The sequence below is a fragment of the Pan troglodytes genome, chromosome 5, assembly GCF_028858775.2.
Source record: "Pan troglodytes isolate AG18354 chromosome 5, NHGRI_mPanTro3-v2.0_pri, whole genome shotgun sequence".
NCBI classification, from domain to species: Eukaryota; Metazoa; Chordata; class Mammalia; order Primates; family Hominidae; genus Pan; species Pan troglodytes.
Window position 1 is genome coordinate 148399488 of NC_072403.2, and position 15971 is coordinate 148415458.

A 15971-nucleotide genomic window follows, 5' to 3' on the forward strand; every position below is an offset into this window, starting at 1 on the left:
AAGCTCTGAACAGTTTAAAACCCTTCCAAGGACTGCAGCAGCACTGGACACACAAGAGAGTCGAGAACAGTATTGGATTTATTGTTAGGGTTACAATTTTCACGATCTTTGCATGCAAAACTTGCCACTCTGAGCCCAGTGAACTATTTTTATTTGGTTTACTTACTGGCTTTCTGGATGACTAGGTAGAGCTTTAACTAAAGAACACTTCTGCTGTGGTCTGTGATGATGAATTTTCCCGTAGTGTCATTTCTATAATGGAATAGGCAAACTGACCATTTAGAATGTGATATTCCTAAATCACATTCAAATCAGTCTTATCAGAGACTTCTAATCAATAAAAATAAAGCACCAGATGGCTAGAGGTAGTTTTTGACCTCAGCTTGGGCCTCAGCAAAGACTTTTTGTGTTTTTTTTTTACTACATTAAAACATCAGAGTTTAAGACACTTTTCTTTGAGCATCAGAAATACTCTCAGCTGAATTTAGAGAGTTGAACTATCCGGAAGAACCCTGGAGAAGGAGGGTGATTTATTTTCAACTTTCTGATTTACCACCGACTTAAATCAACCAATGAGTTCTTTCTTTGACCAAAAAAAAAAAAAAAAAGTCAAGACTTGTGATGTTTCTATTTGTTTTGTTTTGTTTAGTTTGGTGTGTGCTTACTCATTGTCCCATTCTTTTGATAACCTGTATTTATCTGCCACAAGTTAAACAAAAATAAATGAAATAAGGAACACACCAAAATCCTGCACTTAGGCCCTGTATAGACAGTGTGTTCCAAACCTAAGGAGGTGTCTGCAACAGGGGAGGCTGCTGAGTGACTCTGCAGAGAACAGATGACATCTGTTAAATGTCAAACACCATCACGTTGTACTTCAAGTTGTACTTTACTTGGAACATGGAAGCCATCTGTCTGGAGCTCCCACATCCATTTCAAATCTTCAGGGTTCCCCATTCCAGGGGAGGAGCTGAACCTCCTGACACCGTCCACTTCCCTCCTGCCTCCTTCAAACATCATCCCTTTTTTCTCCCGAATCCCTAAATGTTTCTGCACCCAAGGGCTCTACCCCAATAAACACAGCTAAGACTCTTTGATTCTGAAAATGTCTTCCTTTAACGTCCCACCCTCCAGAATCTATTGTCGTATGTTTTGTTCACCAAAGGTAATAAAAACAAATGTGGATTTTGGTGCCGTTATTTTTCAAAAAAAGCTATATATTAATAGTTTTTCTTGCTTATGTATACAAATCAAATTACTTATTTTTAAATCCATCATTCCCCTAGACGAGTTTCTGCAGCACTTGATCCTCTAATCACTTTGCTCTTGGTCTACCATTGGCTTGGTTTTTCTCCTTCCTCTGTAGCAGTCCTTTCGTCTTTGTTGACTCAGATTCTTCCTCCCTTCTAATCCTCCAATATTTTTACCATCCCCTAATTGTAAACCACAGGCTTTTTATCTTTACTGTGTCTCACCGCCCTCATTTACTATTACTTCCATCCCGGATCCCGGTGACTCCCAACTCCAGAATATATACCCTTAACCTCACTCCTGACTTCCACTAATACATTCTGAATGGTCCCTGCACAATTCTATCAAGATACCCTGCCGTTAATTTAATATGTTCCAAACCACATTAATCTTGCAATATACAATCACTTTACACATCTCTCCCTTGCTCAAAAACCTTTAATAGATTCCCCGTTCCTATATAAGTAAATATTAACTTCACCTCCTCACCATCACCACCCCCTAATTGGGCCCTGAGCTCTCTACTACCCATTTCCACTTTTCACCTCTGTAACTCATATTTCTAGCCCATGGAGTTGTTCATTCTCCAGAACACCTTCCAAATCCCTGCTTTCTAGTCTTTGTGTTTGAAGCTGCTCTGCCCGAAGTGATGTCCTTCATCCTGATGTATTTAATAATACTTTCCCTCTGAGGCCCAGGTTAAGGTCTACTTCCTCCATGAAGCCTGTTCTTCCTGCCCTGGCTCCCAGCATGCCTGTCCTTTGGACCTGGCCAGGGCTTGCTGGGCTTGGTACTTGTCCAGCTGTTAAAATAGACTAGGCATGAGTTATTGCAAATTTGCCTTCTCAATCTGATGCACATTTTTGGTAGTAGGGTCTTTGTCCTCTACTTCTCTACAGGGTGTCCATAAAGTCTAGAACTATCAGTTATTTTATTTGCTCACGAGTTGCAGATGTTCTTGATGACATCATGTGCACTGCCTGCATTCTGAACTTGGTAGGCATGGTATATATCTTTTGTGTTGCTACTGTGCCTCACACACAGTGGGCATTCAAATGGGTTAATAATTCCTCAATGCCAAGCTTTTTTATGTGGTGGCCTAGGGATGAACGAAACCAAGTATCCAATGACAGGAGAAAGAGATCAAAATGCAGTTAAAAGGAAACATTACATCTACTTCTCCCAGCAAATTCCTGTTTTGTTTCTTTTATAACACTGCCACCACCACCCCCCCTGCATTAACTGTTCTGTTTCAAACCATCTTTCCAGGCTCAGCTCTGCACCTTCCCTCCTCTGGAAAGCTTTCCTTGACCCCTTCTGACAGTAAATGTAACTATAGCACTGACTGCACCACTGTTGTTTCTGCTTTGTCTTGATTCCTTGACAAGAAACTTCAGGGGAAAGAACTGTATCTTGTTGGTGCACCACAATATGTAGTACCCAGTATTTAATAAATACTTTTGAATGAAGGATAAGTGATGGCAATAGCAAGCATATCTCAGTGTTTACTGTATGCTAAGCATTGTGCTGAGCACCTCTCCTGCATTGTCTTTTCCTTTTTGAGACAGAGTCTTGCTCTGTCACCCAGGCTGGATTGCAATGGCGTGATCTCGGCTCACTGCAACATTCACCTCCTGGGTTCAAGCAATTCTCGTACCTCAGCCTCCCGAGTAGATGGGATTATAGGCGTGCGCCACCATGCCTGGCTAGTTTTTGTAATTTTAGTAGAGACAGGGTTTTGCTGTGTAGGCCAGGCTGATCTTGAACTCCTGGCCTCAAGTGATTCACCCACCTCGGCCTCCCAAAGTGCTGGGATTACATGCACAAGCCACTGCACCCAGCCTCCATTTTCTTATTTACATCTTATAGCAGACCTATGTGGAAGGTACATCATTTCCTCCATTTCACAGATGAGGAAGCTGAGACTTGGAGAAACTAATTCAGTTGTTCCAGGTCACAAGTCAAGTTACAGTTTTGCTTCAGGCCTGGGTGTGTAGCCTCCTGCTACGCTAAACAAATGATGAACGTTAACCATCTTGCTGTTCCCTCTATAGAAAGGGGCTCTCCATTTCCCTCTCTAGCTGTTACCTGAAATAAGGAGGTGAAGCTTGATCATGTTAAAACACCTGTGAAACTAATTTTTTAAAAGGGTATCTGGGCCCAACCCCAGACCAGTAAAAACAGTTTTCCGGCTGGACACAGTGGCTCATGCCTGTAATCCCAACACTTTGGGAGGTTGAGGCAGGATGATCACTTGAGCCTAAAAGTTCGAGACCAGAGTGAGCTGAACATAGTAAGACCTTGTCTCTACAAAAAATTTAAAAATTAGCCAGACATGGTGGTGCACGCCTGTAGTCCCAGCTACTTGGGATGCTGAGGTGGGAGGACTACTTGAGCCCAGGAGGTCAAGAATGCAGTGAGCTATGACAGTGCCGCTGCATTCTAGCCTGGGTGACAGAGACTCTGTCTCAAGAAAAAACAAATAACAACAACAACTCAGTTGTCCCTAGGTGATGGCATCAATATTTTTGAAAAAGCATCCAAGTCATTTTAATGCGAAGCTGAGTTGAGAATCACTGGCCTAGATTGATCCTAAAAGCGTTTCAAATGCAAACCTTTCCATAATGGAGTCTTCCATAATGGAACTGTCTTCTTTTGTGCCTGAGACCCAAAATTCTCACAAATGGCTAATGATGTTGGCCTGGGAGTGTGTTAGAACCCTGTAGGGACAGAGGATCATCTGCTCACAAAGACAGGGTAAGAGGAAGGTACCAAGGAAAGATTGTATCCTTGAAGATTTGGTTTATGGTGGGTAGCTGGATCCTATATACAGTCAAAAGAAGCACTTCACCATTAGAATTGAGAAGATGAACTGTGGCTTAATAAACGACTTACTCTGTGTTTCAGTATGAGCCAAATGGCATATCATTGAATTTATACCTCACTTATTTCAGAATATCCACACAGGATACCAGAGGCAACTCTGTCCTCCAAATTAGGATGTTAAAAAAGAGGCCAGAAGCAGTGGTTCACACCTTAAGCCCAGCACTTTGGAAGGCCAAGGCAGGAGGATCACTTGAGGCCAGGAGTTCAAGACCAGCCTAGATAACACAGTGAGATCCCACCTCTACTAAAAATTTAAAAATTAGCTGGTTGTGGTGGTGTGCCTCTGTAGTCCCAGCTACTCTGTAGGCTGACATGACAGGATTGCTTGAGCCTAAGGGGACAAGGCTGCAATGAGCTGTGATCGTACCACTGCATTCCAGTCTAGGCAACAGAGTGAGACCCTGTCTCAATCAATCAATCAGAAAACATTAGTGAGAATGTTTTCAAAATAAAGATGTCTTCTGCTTTGTCAAAGACTGTTGTTTATGAGTGAAATCATGATATATAAACAGCTCTATGTTATTTTTATCCTGCCTAATAAACAGGTTCCTCTGTATTTAAGAAAATGTATTTCATTTATCCATCTAGGAGCATCAGGCTTCCTTTGATCAATATGGGCAGGCTCATAAAAATATACTATTCAGCTTAAAATAAATAAAAATGTTTATCCAAATATAAGAAAATTAAGGAGACAGAAAAATACAGTATTCTTGGCCAGGCATAGTAGCTCACACCTGTAATCCCAGCACTTTAGGAGGCTAAGGTGGACGGATCACTTGAGGGCAGGGGTTCGAGACCAGCCTGCCCAACATGGCGAAACGCCATCTCTACTACAAATATAAATTAGCTGGGTGTGGTGGTACACACCTATAATCTCAGCTACTCAGGAGGCTGAGGTATGAGAATCACTTGAACCCGGGAGGTGGAGAATGCAGTAAGCTGAGATCACGCCACTGCACTCCAGCCTGAGCAACAGAGCAAGACTCTGTCCAAAAAAAAAAAAAAGCAAGCAGTATTCTCCATTAAGATGGTCTTTGCAGACCCCTTAAGATATACCATAGTTATCCAAGATAACTTGGGGCCTTGAGAAAAATATACTGACTTTCCTTTATTCTTTTTTTTCTTCACCCTCTTTTTTTTTTTCTTTTTTTTTTGGTGAGACAGGGTCTTACTCTGTTGCCCAAGCTGGAGTGCAATGGCACAATCATGGCTCACCGCAATCTCGACCTCCCGGGCTCAAGCGATCCTCTTGCCTCAGCCTCCCATGTAGCTAGGACCACAGGTGTGCACCACCATACCTAGCTGAATTTTTGAGTTTTTGTAGAGGTGGGGTCTCACTTTGTTGCCCAGGCTTACCCTCTTTCTTAAACCTCTGTTCCTCTGAGAAACAACCTGGATGTCAGTTTTCTGACTGCTTAAATAGAAGACAGATTTTACTTAATGTTACAGCTGGAGAAATGACTGGAAATTTAACACAGCAGATTATCTAGTTTGTCAACACAAAATAAAAATTCTTTAGAATTTATCAAAACAGTATGTTGAGAGTCTCTTTAATTTTTAGAGTAAATATGACACAATGGATAGCTTTAGAACAAGCTAACATTACTACGGTTCAAGCATGTGCAACTGGTACAGTTCAGTAGTACATAAACGACTCAAACAAATGTATGACAGGTCAGAAACTTAAGTTACAAAATAGAGTCAATATTACAATTAACACAGAGAAGTAAAAACCATTGCTCTCAGATTCTGCACACTTAAAAAAACATAAACTTTATACAGTAATTGAAATTACGCATTTCTACTCAGATTATTAGAGCATATTACAAACACACAGAAGCCTAAACAGTTATGGTCACATTTTGGTTTTGTTCCAGTGGTGCACGATCACATGAAATGTTACATCCGTTTTGTGTGAAATAAACATTTGGCTGAAGTGCAATAGCTGCTGCATTAAAAATATTTCCATAAAAATGCTTAGATTAAAATCTTCCTGAACATTAGGGTTCTAATGTTCAGGATTATTTTAAGAGTCCTTATGAAGAGTCCTTAAAAATTATAGAAATAGATGTAGTTAGGAAATTTCAGTGTGTTTTGTCTGTTTTTTTCTTTAACATGAGTAAACAAATACTGGATTTAAAGTGCAGCGCCTTTCTCCTCTCCCTTCGATTTTCCCACCCCCAAGAAGATCAGCTCTGTATTAATTTTTAGAATTTCCATCGAAGATTAGATTGAGCAACAGTCAAGTCTGTTTGTTTCGAAAGTCAATGATAGCCTTCCACAGTGTGCACAGCATCCCTCCCCTGTTTAAAGACACAAGAACATGGTGAAACGAACATTTCATTTGAAACATTGCCCTTGAAATAGAAAAGTGACTTCTTAGCTTTCATCTGCTCTGGTCAGAAGAAGATCCCAAAGTCTGATCAGTTATTATGTATTCTTTTTGTATATTTTTTCTCATCTTCCCTCCATTCCTTCCCTTTCACTCCCACAAACTGCTATGTCCCAAAACATCATTTTAGAGTTTCAGCATTTTTGAAATTTGTCTTTATAATGGTGGGTATAATAGTTTTATGCTTGGGCTGGGCGCGGTGGCGCATGCCTGTAATCCCAGCACTTTGGAAGGCCGAGGCAGGCAGATCACGTGGTCAGGAGATCGAGACCATCCTGGCTAACACAGTGAAACCCCGTCTCTACTAAAAATACAAAAAAATTAGCTGGGCGTGGTGGTGGGCGCCTATAGTCCCAGCTACTTGGGAGGCTGAGGCAGGAGAACGGCGTGAACCTGGGAGGCAGAGCTTGCAGTGAGCTGAGATCACGCCACTGCACTCCAGCCTGGGTGACAGAGTGAGACTCCATTCCGAAAAAAAAAAAAAAGTTATATGCTTGGCCTTAATTAATAAGAAATTATATCAGATTATACCAGGTTTTTGGAGGGCAAGTCAGCACCTCCTCCAAATATTTATTGAGTATAACACCATCATGAACTCAATTAAAACATTTGTTTAAGGCAGCTTCAGAATATCTGCATGGACTTAGTCTGCATCTTATTCAAAAAAATTCTTCCAGTTGATTTTCACTTACTAATATAGAAATATTGGTTATTAGAGCCCTCAAAAATAGCATTGTCCAATTAACTCAGTTTACTCAGAGCAGCTAAGAGCTAGAGAGCTCTGTCCAGAACTACAAAGCTAATTAGAGACCCAGCCTGGGAAGACACTCAGACTTTTTGATATTAGCCTGGTGCTCTTTCCATAGTGACAACAGAAAGAAAAGTGGTACCTTAGTCTCAAGCATTTTAAGTCATCACGTGTAACATAGTAGAGAACATCCAATAGTGTATAATCTTCAGCCAAAAACTGTAGAGAAAGTAGAATATGCACAAAAGATGTTTTATATAACTTTAATAAAGCACAAACTCTATTCATAATGTAAACCTTGACTATAATTAAAAATGAATCTAAAAATGAAATCTACTAAAAACACAATCTTCCAGGATTATTAGGGGAAAGGCCTCCCTGTTACTCAATAAATACAAAGAAATGCATCCAGGCCGGGCGCAGTGGCTCACGCCTGTAACCCCAGCACTTTAGGAGGCTGAGGCAGGCGGATCATCTGAGGTCAGGAGTTCGAGACCAGCCTGGCCAAAGTGGTGAAACCCCATCTCTACTAAAAATACAAAAAATTAGCTGGGCGTGGTGGCATGTGCCTGTAATCCCAGCTACTTGGGAGGCTGAGGCAGGAGAATCGCTTGAACCCGGGAGGCAGAGGTTGCAGTGAGCTGAGACTGACCCACTGCACTCCAGCCTGGGTGACAGAGTGAGACTCCGTCTCAAAAAAAAAAAAAAAAAAAAAAAAGAAATGCATCCATATTAACTTCCAAATGCAAAAAGACTACAAGTGACACAGAACTTCTGAATGGTCTTCTAATGAACAGATGAGACTCACTTGTAATCACATCTGCTGTTCAAAAGCAAATCTTGTATTTAGAAGTTCAATGCTACGTAGCTTTGTTTTTTCTCAAGTGGATAAAAAGTGTTCCTGGAAAGGTACTGCCTATGCTTAATTTCTGAACTTATTTTTTCATGGTTAAGCAAAGGCACTTGACTGTAATTCACCATAAAAGCAGAGTCTTAATTTAAACTGCACCTTTATATTTTTAAATTTTATTTATTTTTTTATATATAGAGACAAAGTCTCGCTATGTTGACCAGCCTAATCTCCAACACGTGGCCTCAAGCAATCTGCCTATGCTTCCCAAAGTATTGGGATTACAGGCAGGAGCCACTGCACCTGGCCTCAAGTTTTTACTTTTAAACCAAATAAAAAGGGTGATTATTTAGTAGATTATCAATTACTATTCCTTAATTGGGATTTGAGCCTAAGTTAGAGGAATGTATATTCTGGAGTTGTTTAAATTTATTCACCTGTAACTTGTTAAATGTAGATTTCTAAGGCGGCCCGAAATTCTACTTAGTTAATAAATTATCAAGTCAAAAGAAGAGAGATCTTTATTCTTATTTATTTTTAAAATTTAAATATAAAACAAATTAAAACAATATTATATTAAGAGGGCCTTTCTATCAAATATTACAATGTTTTAATGTATGCCTGTGTGTTCATATAATGAACATAAACAAATGCTATTCACACTCATTACAAAAGTCTATAGGGGCTGGGCGCAGTGGCTCACACTTGTAATCTCAGCACTTTGGGAGGCTGAGGTGGGCGGATCACTTGAGGCCAGGGTTCGAGACCACCCTGGCCAATATGGTGAAACCCTGTTTCTACTAAAAGTACAAAAATTAGCCGGGCTTAGTGGCATATGCCTGTAATCCCAGCTACTTGAGAGGCTGAGGCAGGGAATCTCTCGAGCCTGGCAGGCAAAGATTGCAGTGAGCTGAGATCGCACCACAGCATTGCAGCCTGGGCGACAGAGTGAGATTGTGTCTCAAAAAACAAAATCAAAAAAAGTCTATACAGAGCAGAGAGGAATTAGATTATTACAGGTAAAATATGCTTTGTATAGAAAATATTTCTGAAATAAGTCGACCAGATTGATTTTATTAAGTAGCAATAAAATAGCTGCTGCCCAGTGGAATCTAATAATGTTGAAAAAGAATTAAAAATTTAACAAACAGGCCTGGCGTGGTGGTTCATGCCTGTAGCCCCAGTACTCTGAGAGGCTGTGAGAGAATCACTTGGGGCCAGGAGTTTAAGACCAGCCTGGGCAACATAGCGAGACCCTATCTCTAAATTTTTTTTTTTAATTAGCTGGGTATGATGGTTCATGTCTGTAGTCCCAACTATTCAGGAGGCTAAGGTGGGAGGATCACTTGAGCCCAGCAGGTCAAGGCTGCAGGGAGCTATGATCACTGCCCTCCAGCCAGGGTAACAGAGCGAGACCTTGTCTCCAAAAAAATAAAATAAAATAAAATAAAATAAAATAAAATAAAATAAATTAACATACAAAGAATTAGAAACAAGAAATTTTTTCTTTTAGTCCTGTCTTTATTTTTTTTCCCACTCTTTCTGGTTTTCATTTCAAATATATAAAATTCCTAAGGGGCTCAGGACCACAGAGCTTTTGCCTGCCTCGTTGGATTGTACACACTGCAGCCCCACTGCACAAGGTTCTTCCCTGGTCTCCCTCCCACACCCCTCCTGAACATACATACAATTGACCTATTTATTCCCTCACATTCCGTTAGCCTTCAGCTCTTTCATCCCCTTCTCCAACAACCTTCCCCAACCTCTCTCGCCCTATCTAATAAACACCTGATACCTTTTTCTTCATAGAATTTACCAGTGTAGAATCACATTTGTATCTGTGAAGTTAGCTGATTATCACGTGCCTACCCTGGTCTGTAAGCCTCAGGAGGGCAGGGCTGGGTCTGATTTGCTCACCAGTGTATCCCCGTGCCTGTCACATAGCAGGCACCCAACATTATGAAACGAAGTGAAAGAATACTTGTCCCAGAGACAGTTTTCTTTACCCGGCTTATAGTGTCTTCATCAGCTCCATTCACTCTCAGCCAGTCGGTAAGTTCAGAATCTTCAGTATTTGTGCCAGAAGAATTTAGATGAAATACAGGCAATTCAGGAATTTCTAGAACAGAATTTTGGGAAGATATTCTTAATTTCACCTAACAGAGGTCATCTGAGACCCTCACAATCAACACACATTTATTGATACTTTAAAAGATTTTGCTTTATCAGAGAACAGTTCATAGAAACAATTGAGATTGGCAGTATAGATGATAATATGAATAAAACTCAGACAAGTGAATTTACTAGTAAACAAGGAGCAAAAGCAATAATGAAATGATACTCCTACATTACACTTTCATATCAATTTTATGGTTTCTTAGAATAAACTCTGTGCACCAAAATTAGACTTTGTGTTTTTCATGCAATAAAGATGAATACAATTAGCAGAGAACTATATAATTATCATAATCTCTTTTTCCACTATGAAAGAGCCACATATCTAAACAAATAACTATGAATTCTGTTTTCCTCTAAATGGGCTAAATAACATTCTCCCCAGCTATGCCTTTTTACTACTACATCTTTATTCTATTTAAGCCTCTTCAAATTATAAGGAAAAAAGCTAGAATACACAGAATATAAATGCAAAATGACAAAAAATAGTATTATTTATTCTAGTAAGCTCATTGTGAAATCTTTAAAAATAAAGACTAAAAACAGAGAGCCCTGTTTACCTCAGTAATACATAATCTCAGGAAAAGATGATTATGAATAATCTATTTTTACTGCACTTATAAGAAATGAGTTTGCTACAGTTAAAAACTGGATTTTTTTTTTTAAAGGAATTCCTGCTTGCAGTCATGGCAGAAGTGAGAAATGCTGACTTAGCCACAAATAAAACTTCCTGTTGGCTTTCTTGGCTTTTTGTGGCAGCCTGGCTGAACAGTATTACTATAAAACTTTCTGCTATTCACCTATGGGTTGGGACTTAAGCTTCAGGTGTTTAATTTCTTGGTCTTTTTCTTCAATAGCTCGATGAAGGAGTGCTTGTAATTCTTTCTCTTTCCGAACCAATTCTTCCAGTAATCTGCAGAAGAAAAATATATTGTTTGACAGGAGGTGACACAGGGTGACCTTCTTTTTTTTATTTTTATTTTTTTAGATACAAGGTCTCTCTCTGTTGCCTAGGCTGAGTGTAGTGGCCCAATTATAGCTCACTGCATCCTTAAACTCTTGGACTCAAGCAATCCTCCCATCTCCGTTTTCCAAGCAGCTGGGAATACAGACATGCACCACCATGCCTGGCTAATTTGTTTTTTTTTTTTTTTTTTGTAGAGACAGAGTCTTGCTATGTTGTCCAAGCTGGTCTCTGAACTCCTGGCCTCCACTGGTCTTTCCACCTCAGCCTCTCAAAGCTCTGGGATTATAGGTGTGTACATGTGCCACTGTGCCAGGCCTAGTCACCTTCTAGACATGAGCTATAATAAGCACATACACCCCTGATTTTATTGAAATACAGATACTGGTCCAGTGCCCCGGGGGTGAGTTCTGAGACTGTATTCATAATGAGCTCCCAGATGACACTGATGTTGCAGGTTCACAGACCCTCAGGTCCAGAAGCTAAGCTTTGGAAGACTGTGCTTGCCGACAAGAATTCAAAACCTCCACCACAGATTGTCTGCCAAAATCTTCAGAGATGTGTCCTGATATTTCTTGTTATGACCATAAATGTCAAAGATATAAATATGGGATACAGATATTAACAGGCCTATATTTTACATGTATGGACCCCCATTAAAAAAAGTTGGCAAATGTGCATAATATCATAATCAATGCAAATCAGAAAAGTAATCACTTTTTGTAAACTATGAAAATTTGAGAAACAGTCATAGGTGAGGTCGCCTAGAATATCTGGCATATAACAAATTCTCAATAAATGTTCATGGTTGTTGCTACAATTGTGATTGTTACTATTATTCCTCTCCCTTCTAAGGGGGCGGGGGTGAAGTGGGTAAAAGGATAACTGTGTTCCTGGTACATTCAGTTCCTAGTTGGCATCTGATGCAGTCTCCAAAGAAACAAGGAGAAACTGTGATATTCATACCAAAGTTCTTACCCATAGAAGGTTCGCTATGCAACTGAGAGCCAACTGGTAACCTACTCACCATTTCCAATAGAATTTCTCAAAGAAAACATTCCAAGTTATGAAAAGAGGTGCTCTAATTTTTTAGAAAAGTATCTTAATGTAAGTTGGATTCAGAAATAATAATTTAAAATATATCGTTATTAAGATTATCAGGATAAATCGTTGCATAAACTACAGCTCTTAACAAACTCTATTTGTTTCATTTTCTGAGTATTGATAGATTTAACTCAAGAGTTTGTTTCTGCTTCACTTGACATAATCTGAAGGCAGCATCGTGCAACTGACAGATCTGGGCTTGTGTCCTGGTTCAACCCTGCACTTCCTGTGTTAACCTTAGATAAATTAAATGCCTCCAGGCTTCAGTTTTCAAATCATTTGTAAAAAAGAAAACTAAAGCTTCCAGAAAAGATTATTGTGAGCATTAAATGAGACAGCATAGGTACAGTGCCAAGTCAGTGTCTGGTCTTTAATAAGGGATGTTCTGTTCCTTGCTACCTCAGTCCCTGGAAAAGAGCCTTTCCAGGACTCAGTGGGAAGGAAACCTTCCCAGACCCCCAGGCTCAACCCCATTCCCACAGGACATAAAGATGAGATCCTCAGAGAGAAGGGATCACAGCAGAGTAGGTAGCAGAGGTGGGACAAAAGTAAAACACAATAAGAGGTAGACAGAGAAGGTGGGTGGAGGAAAATAAGTTAACAAAGACAGCTGCAGGGTAAGTGTGGTGCACAACGAGGTGGATGAAGCAGCATGAACTGAAAGCTAGAAGAGGGAGCACAGGGTCTTGGAGGGAGGCTTCTTATCTCTTCCAAAACAAATATTATCCAAAGAAATGGGCAGGAAGCTCTGTGTGAATGTTTAAGTTGGCAGTTTTTTGATCTGGTATGTATTTTTGTCCTACTTGCTAATTTATACGTATAAGACAGTGATGGTATCTTCTTACTGTTTTCTCAAGGAACACAGTGATGTTTTCTAGAGTTTAACCTATGTTTGTCTAGACTATGTAATTTCTTTTTATCTTTTGTTAAAGTGAATGAAATATGGCCTGAGAAGGACTCCGTACTTGCATATTTGAGTCCTCGTGGACAAACTATAACTTAACAGGTAGACAAGATTGAAAACCTAACTTAGGAGTATGCGTCTATAACAATAGCTGAGTCTTGGCTAATCCCAGGAGCCATACTTCAACCACTCATACACTGCTGAGTGTTCAAATAAGGTGAACGCCAACCCATAACAAATCCAGCTCTTTCTGTACACTTCTGATTTCTGTACGTCACTTTTATTTTCTATAAATTTGTTCTGGCCACGAGGCATCCCTGGAATCTCTCTGAATCTGCTGTGATTCTAGAGGCCACCTGATTCACAAACTATTTTTTTCTTTTTCAATTAAACTCCATTAAATTTAATTTGTCTGAAGCTTTCTTTTAACACCTTAAACACCAGAACTTCAACACTGGAAGCAGAGTATTGACAGCCCACCTCATTTGCTCCGAATCCAGCTCTTAGAAGTATTTATCTTAAGAACAATCCAGTACATCAATTTTATTTTTATTTTGTGTTTATTTAGCAGGGCAATATTTTGAAATCAAGGCAACTGTCTGCCTTTCTGTTCCAAAAAAGTATGGCAGGATCTGCCATGAGGTCAATTTTTAACCTTGGATGGGCAGGGGTGATGAGGTGGATTGGTGGGTAATTCCAGAACTGTAGGATGGGGAAATTAGATAAACAGGCAGCTCCTCTTGAGATAGGTTTTTGTTTTTGTTTTTGGGACAGGGTCTTGCTCTGCCACCCAGGCTGGAGTGCAATGGTGCAATCATGGCTCACTGTAGCCTCAACCTCTTGGGCTCAGGTGATCCTCCAAGCAGGATAAACCTGATTTCCCTTCATCAGTGATCATCCTAAATATTCTAAGCTTACAATTTTTAATATGAGAGCTACAACCTTTCCTGAAAACACACTAACATTTCCTGTAGATTCATTTTGCGGTAGGTATGCCTTTATATTTCAGGTAATATTCAACTGAAAATTAGAAGGACCAATATGGACAGGACTGGTCCCTTATTTCAATTACTTGGTTTTTGTACTAAAGCAGCTGTCCTTTCTTCAAATCATGCATGAAGCAAACATCGTCCCTCATCTCATTTTTCTGTGGGTGATGGAAAGCCGTGGGAGATATTACTGAAAAAGGAAAAACGAGGCTGATTATCTGTAGATTTCACAGACTCAAATGTAAATATGCAGAGGAAAAAGCGTAAATGTGTGGGTTGTTGTGACATACTAATGTAATAAAGAAATGTGGGTAAATACTAGTCTTTTCAACAGAGATGGGCAGATGTGAGAAGCAGGCCCTCAGCTAGAACCAAGAGACACTCAGAAGAGAAAGGGGAAGCTGTGAAGAAAGCGGCCGGAAGCCCTCAGGGACTGCAGATGGCCCAAGCATGGTAGACAGACAGTGGCGCCAGGGTGGCGAGCACAACGCTAACCAAATAGGCCAAGGAGAGAAGGGAAAGGAGTTGTGTCTAGGCTGCATTAGGAGAGGCAGGTCCTATTGACATAGCCAGGTGTGTAGACAGGAGGTTTCAGGGCCAGAAAAGCAGATATACCAGCTCTTTGGTAAACAAAGTAGCTTTACTATCTGCGTAATTCTAACCAGAAGGCATGGGTGGGAGGAGGTCAACCAAAACAGTAATGAGTGAATTTTCCTCCTCCAGAGATCACAGCAGGAGTCCAAAAAACACCACCACTCAGGACTGGGCAACAGAGAGTAACCTAGAGATAAGTGACTAACATGGACACCTTCCATAACAATGGGGTGTTATCCTTGGACTCTTGCTTGAGAAGAGGAGGAATGAGGGAAACCAAGATTTCCATGAAGTCTCAGAAGAGAAAAGACCCAAGTTCTTTCCCACTAAATAGTAGAGATGGCAAGAGCTGGGTTTCAGAGGACAAAATTGGGATATGAAAGTCAGAGAGGCAATCTCCCTTTATTAAAATAAGACTGCTCTATGCACATCATAGAAGATGTGTCTATATGGATTTACTTAACAATGCAACCAAATTTCATGTTTCTGAATATAGGATGAGCTTTTACCACTTGTACTCATTTTGGTATACAAGCTTGCCTTTAAAAACCTAAACTTTATGACTGGAAATAAGATATTTTTAACCTCCCTGGTGAATAACTAGAATTTTCAATTAAGGTTTCTAAATATTTGAACAACTTTTATTGATTCGCTTAAAAAAAAGTTTTTAATGCAAACCCAGAGTCATAAAGTCAGTTTCCCACATGTCAACTGTAGGCAGCACAGGAAGCTATAAATCATAAAAATTCAGACCTTGAACTGTACCAACAACATCTGCAAAGAACAGGAAACATTTGCTGTTAATAATCTGATCCTGTGGGTTCTATGCTAGCAAATTATCAAAGGCAAATTATACTCCAGATATGTTACAGCATATCAAAAATAAAATAGAATCATAAATGTGGTCAATTATCTTCCTTTTTAGGTTCTAAAATACAAATCTTTAGCACCATTAATTAGTTTTGTTCCCTCGACCTCAGTGATCTTCCTCTCCTATAAAGACTTGACTGGGCTTTCAAAAACATGAGCTTTCTGTTCTTTCAGCTATCTACTGGAAGGTACATGCTGCTCTGAGCCTGTTTCTTAGACAGTCTATGAGGCTACAACGAAGCTA

General features: G+C 39.9%; 1 protein-coding gene across 11 annotated transcripts in view; it reads right to left on the reverse strand.

Annotated features, from left to right (window-relative positions):
• Positions 1–5671: 5671 nt before the first annotated feature.
• The window catches only part of MAP3K5 (mitogen-activated protein kinase kinase kinase 5), a 266255-nt gene continuing 255955 nt past the window's right edge, over positions 5672–15971 (reverse strand). For all 11 annotated transcript variants that reach the window (XM_054686344.2, XM_054686343.2, XM_054686341.2 and 8 more), the window contains 4 exons: positions 11103–11215; positions 10134–10246; positions 7420–7496; positions 5672–6440 (listed from right to left, as the gene is read on the reverse strand). In XM_054686344.2, the coding sequence (XP_054542319.1) occupies positions 6380–6440; positions 7420–7496; positions 10134–10246; positions 11103–11215 (364 nt within the window). In that variant the 3' untranslated portion in view covers positions 5672–6379. The remainder of the gene's footprint in view (positions 6441–7419; positions 7497–10133; positions 10247–11102; positions 11216–15971) is intronic.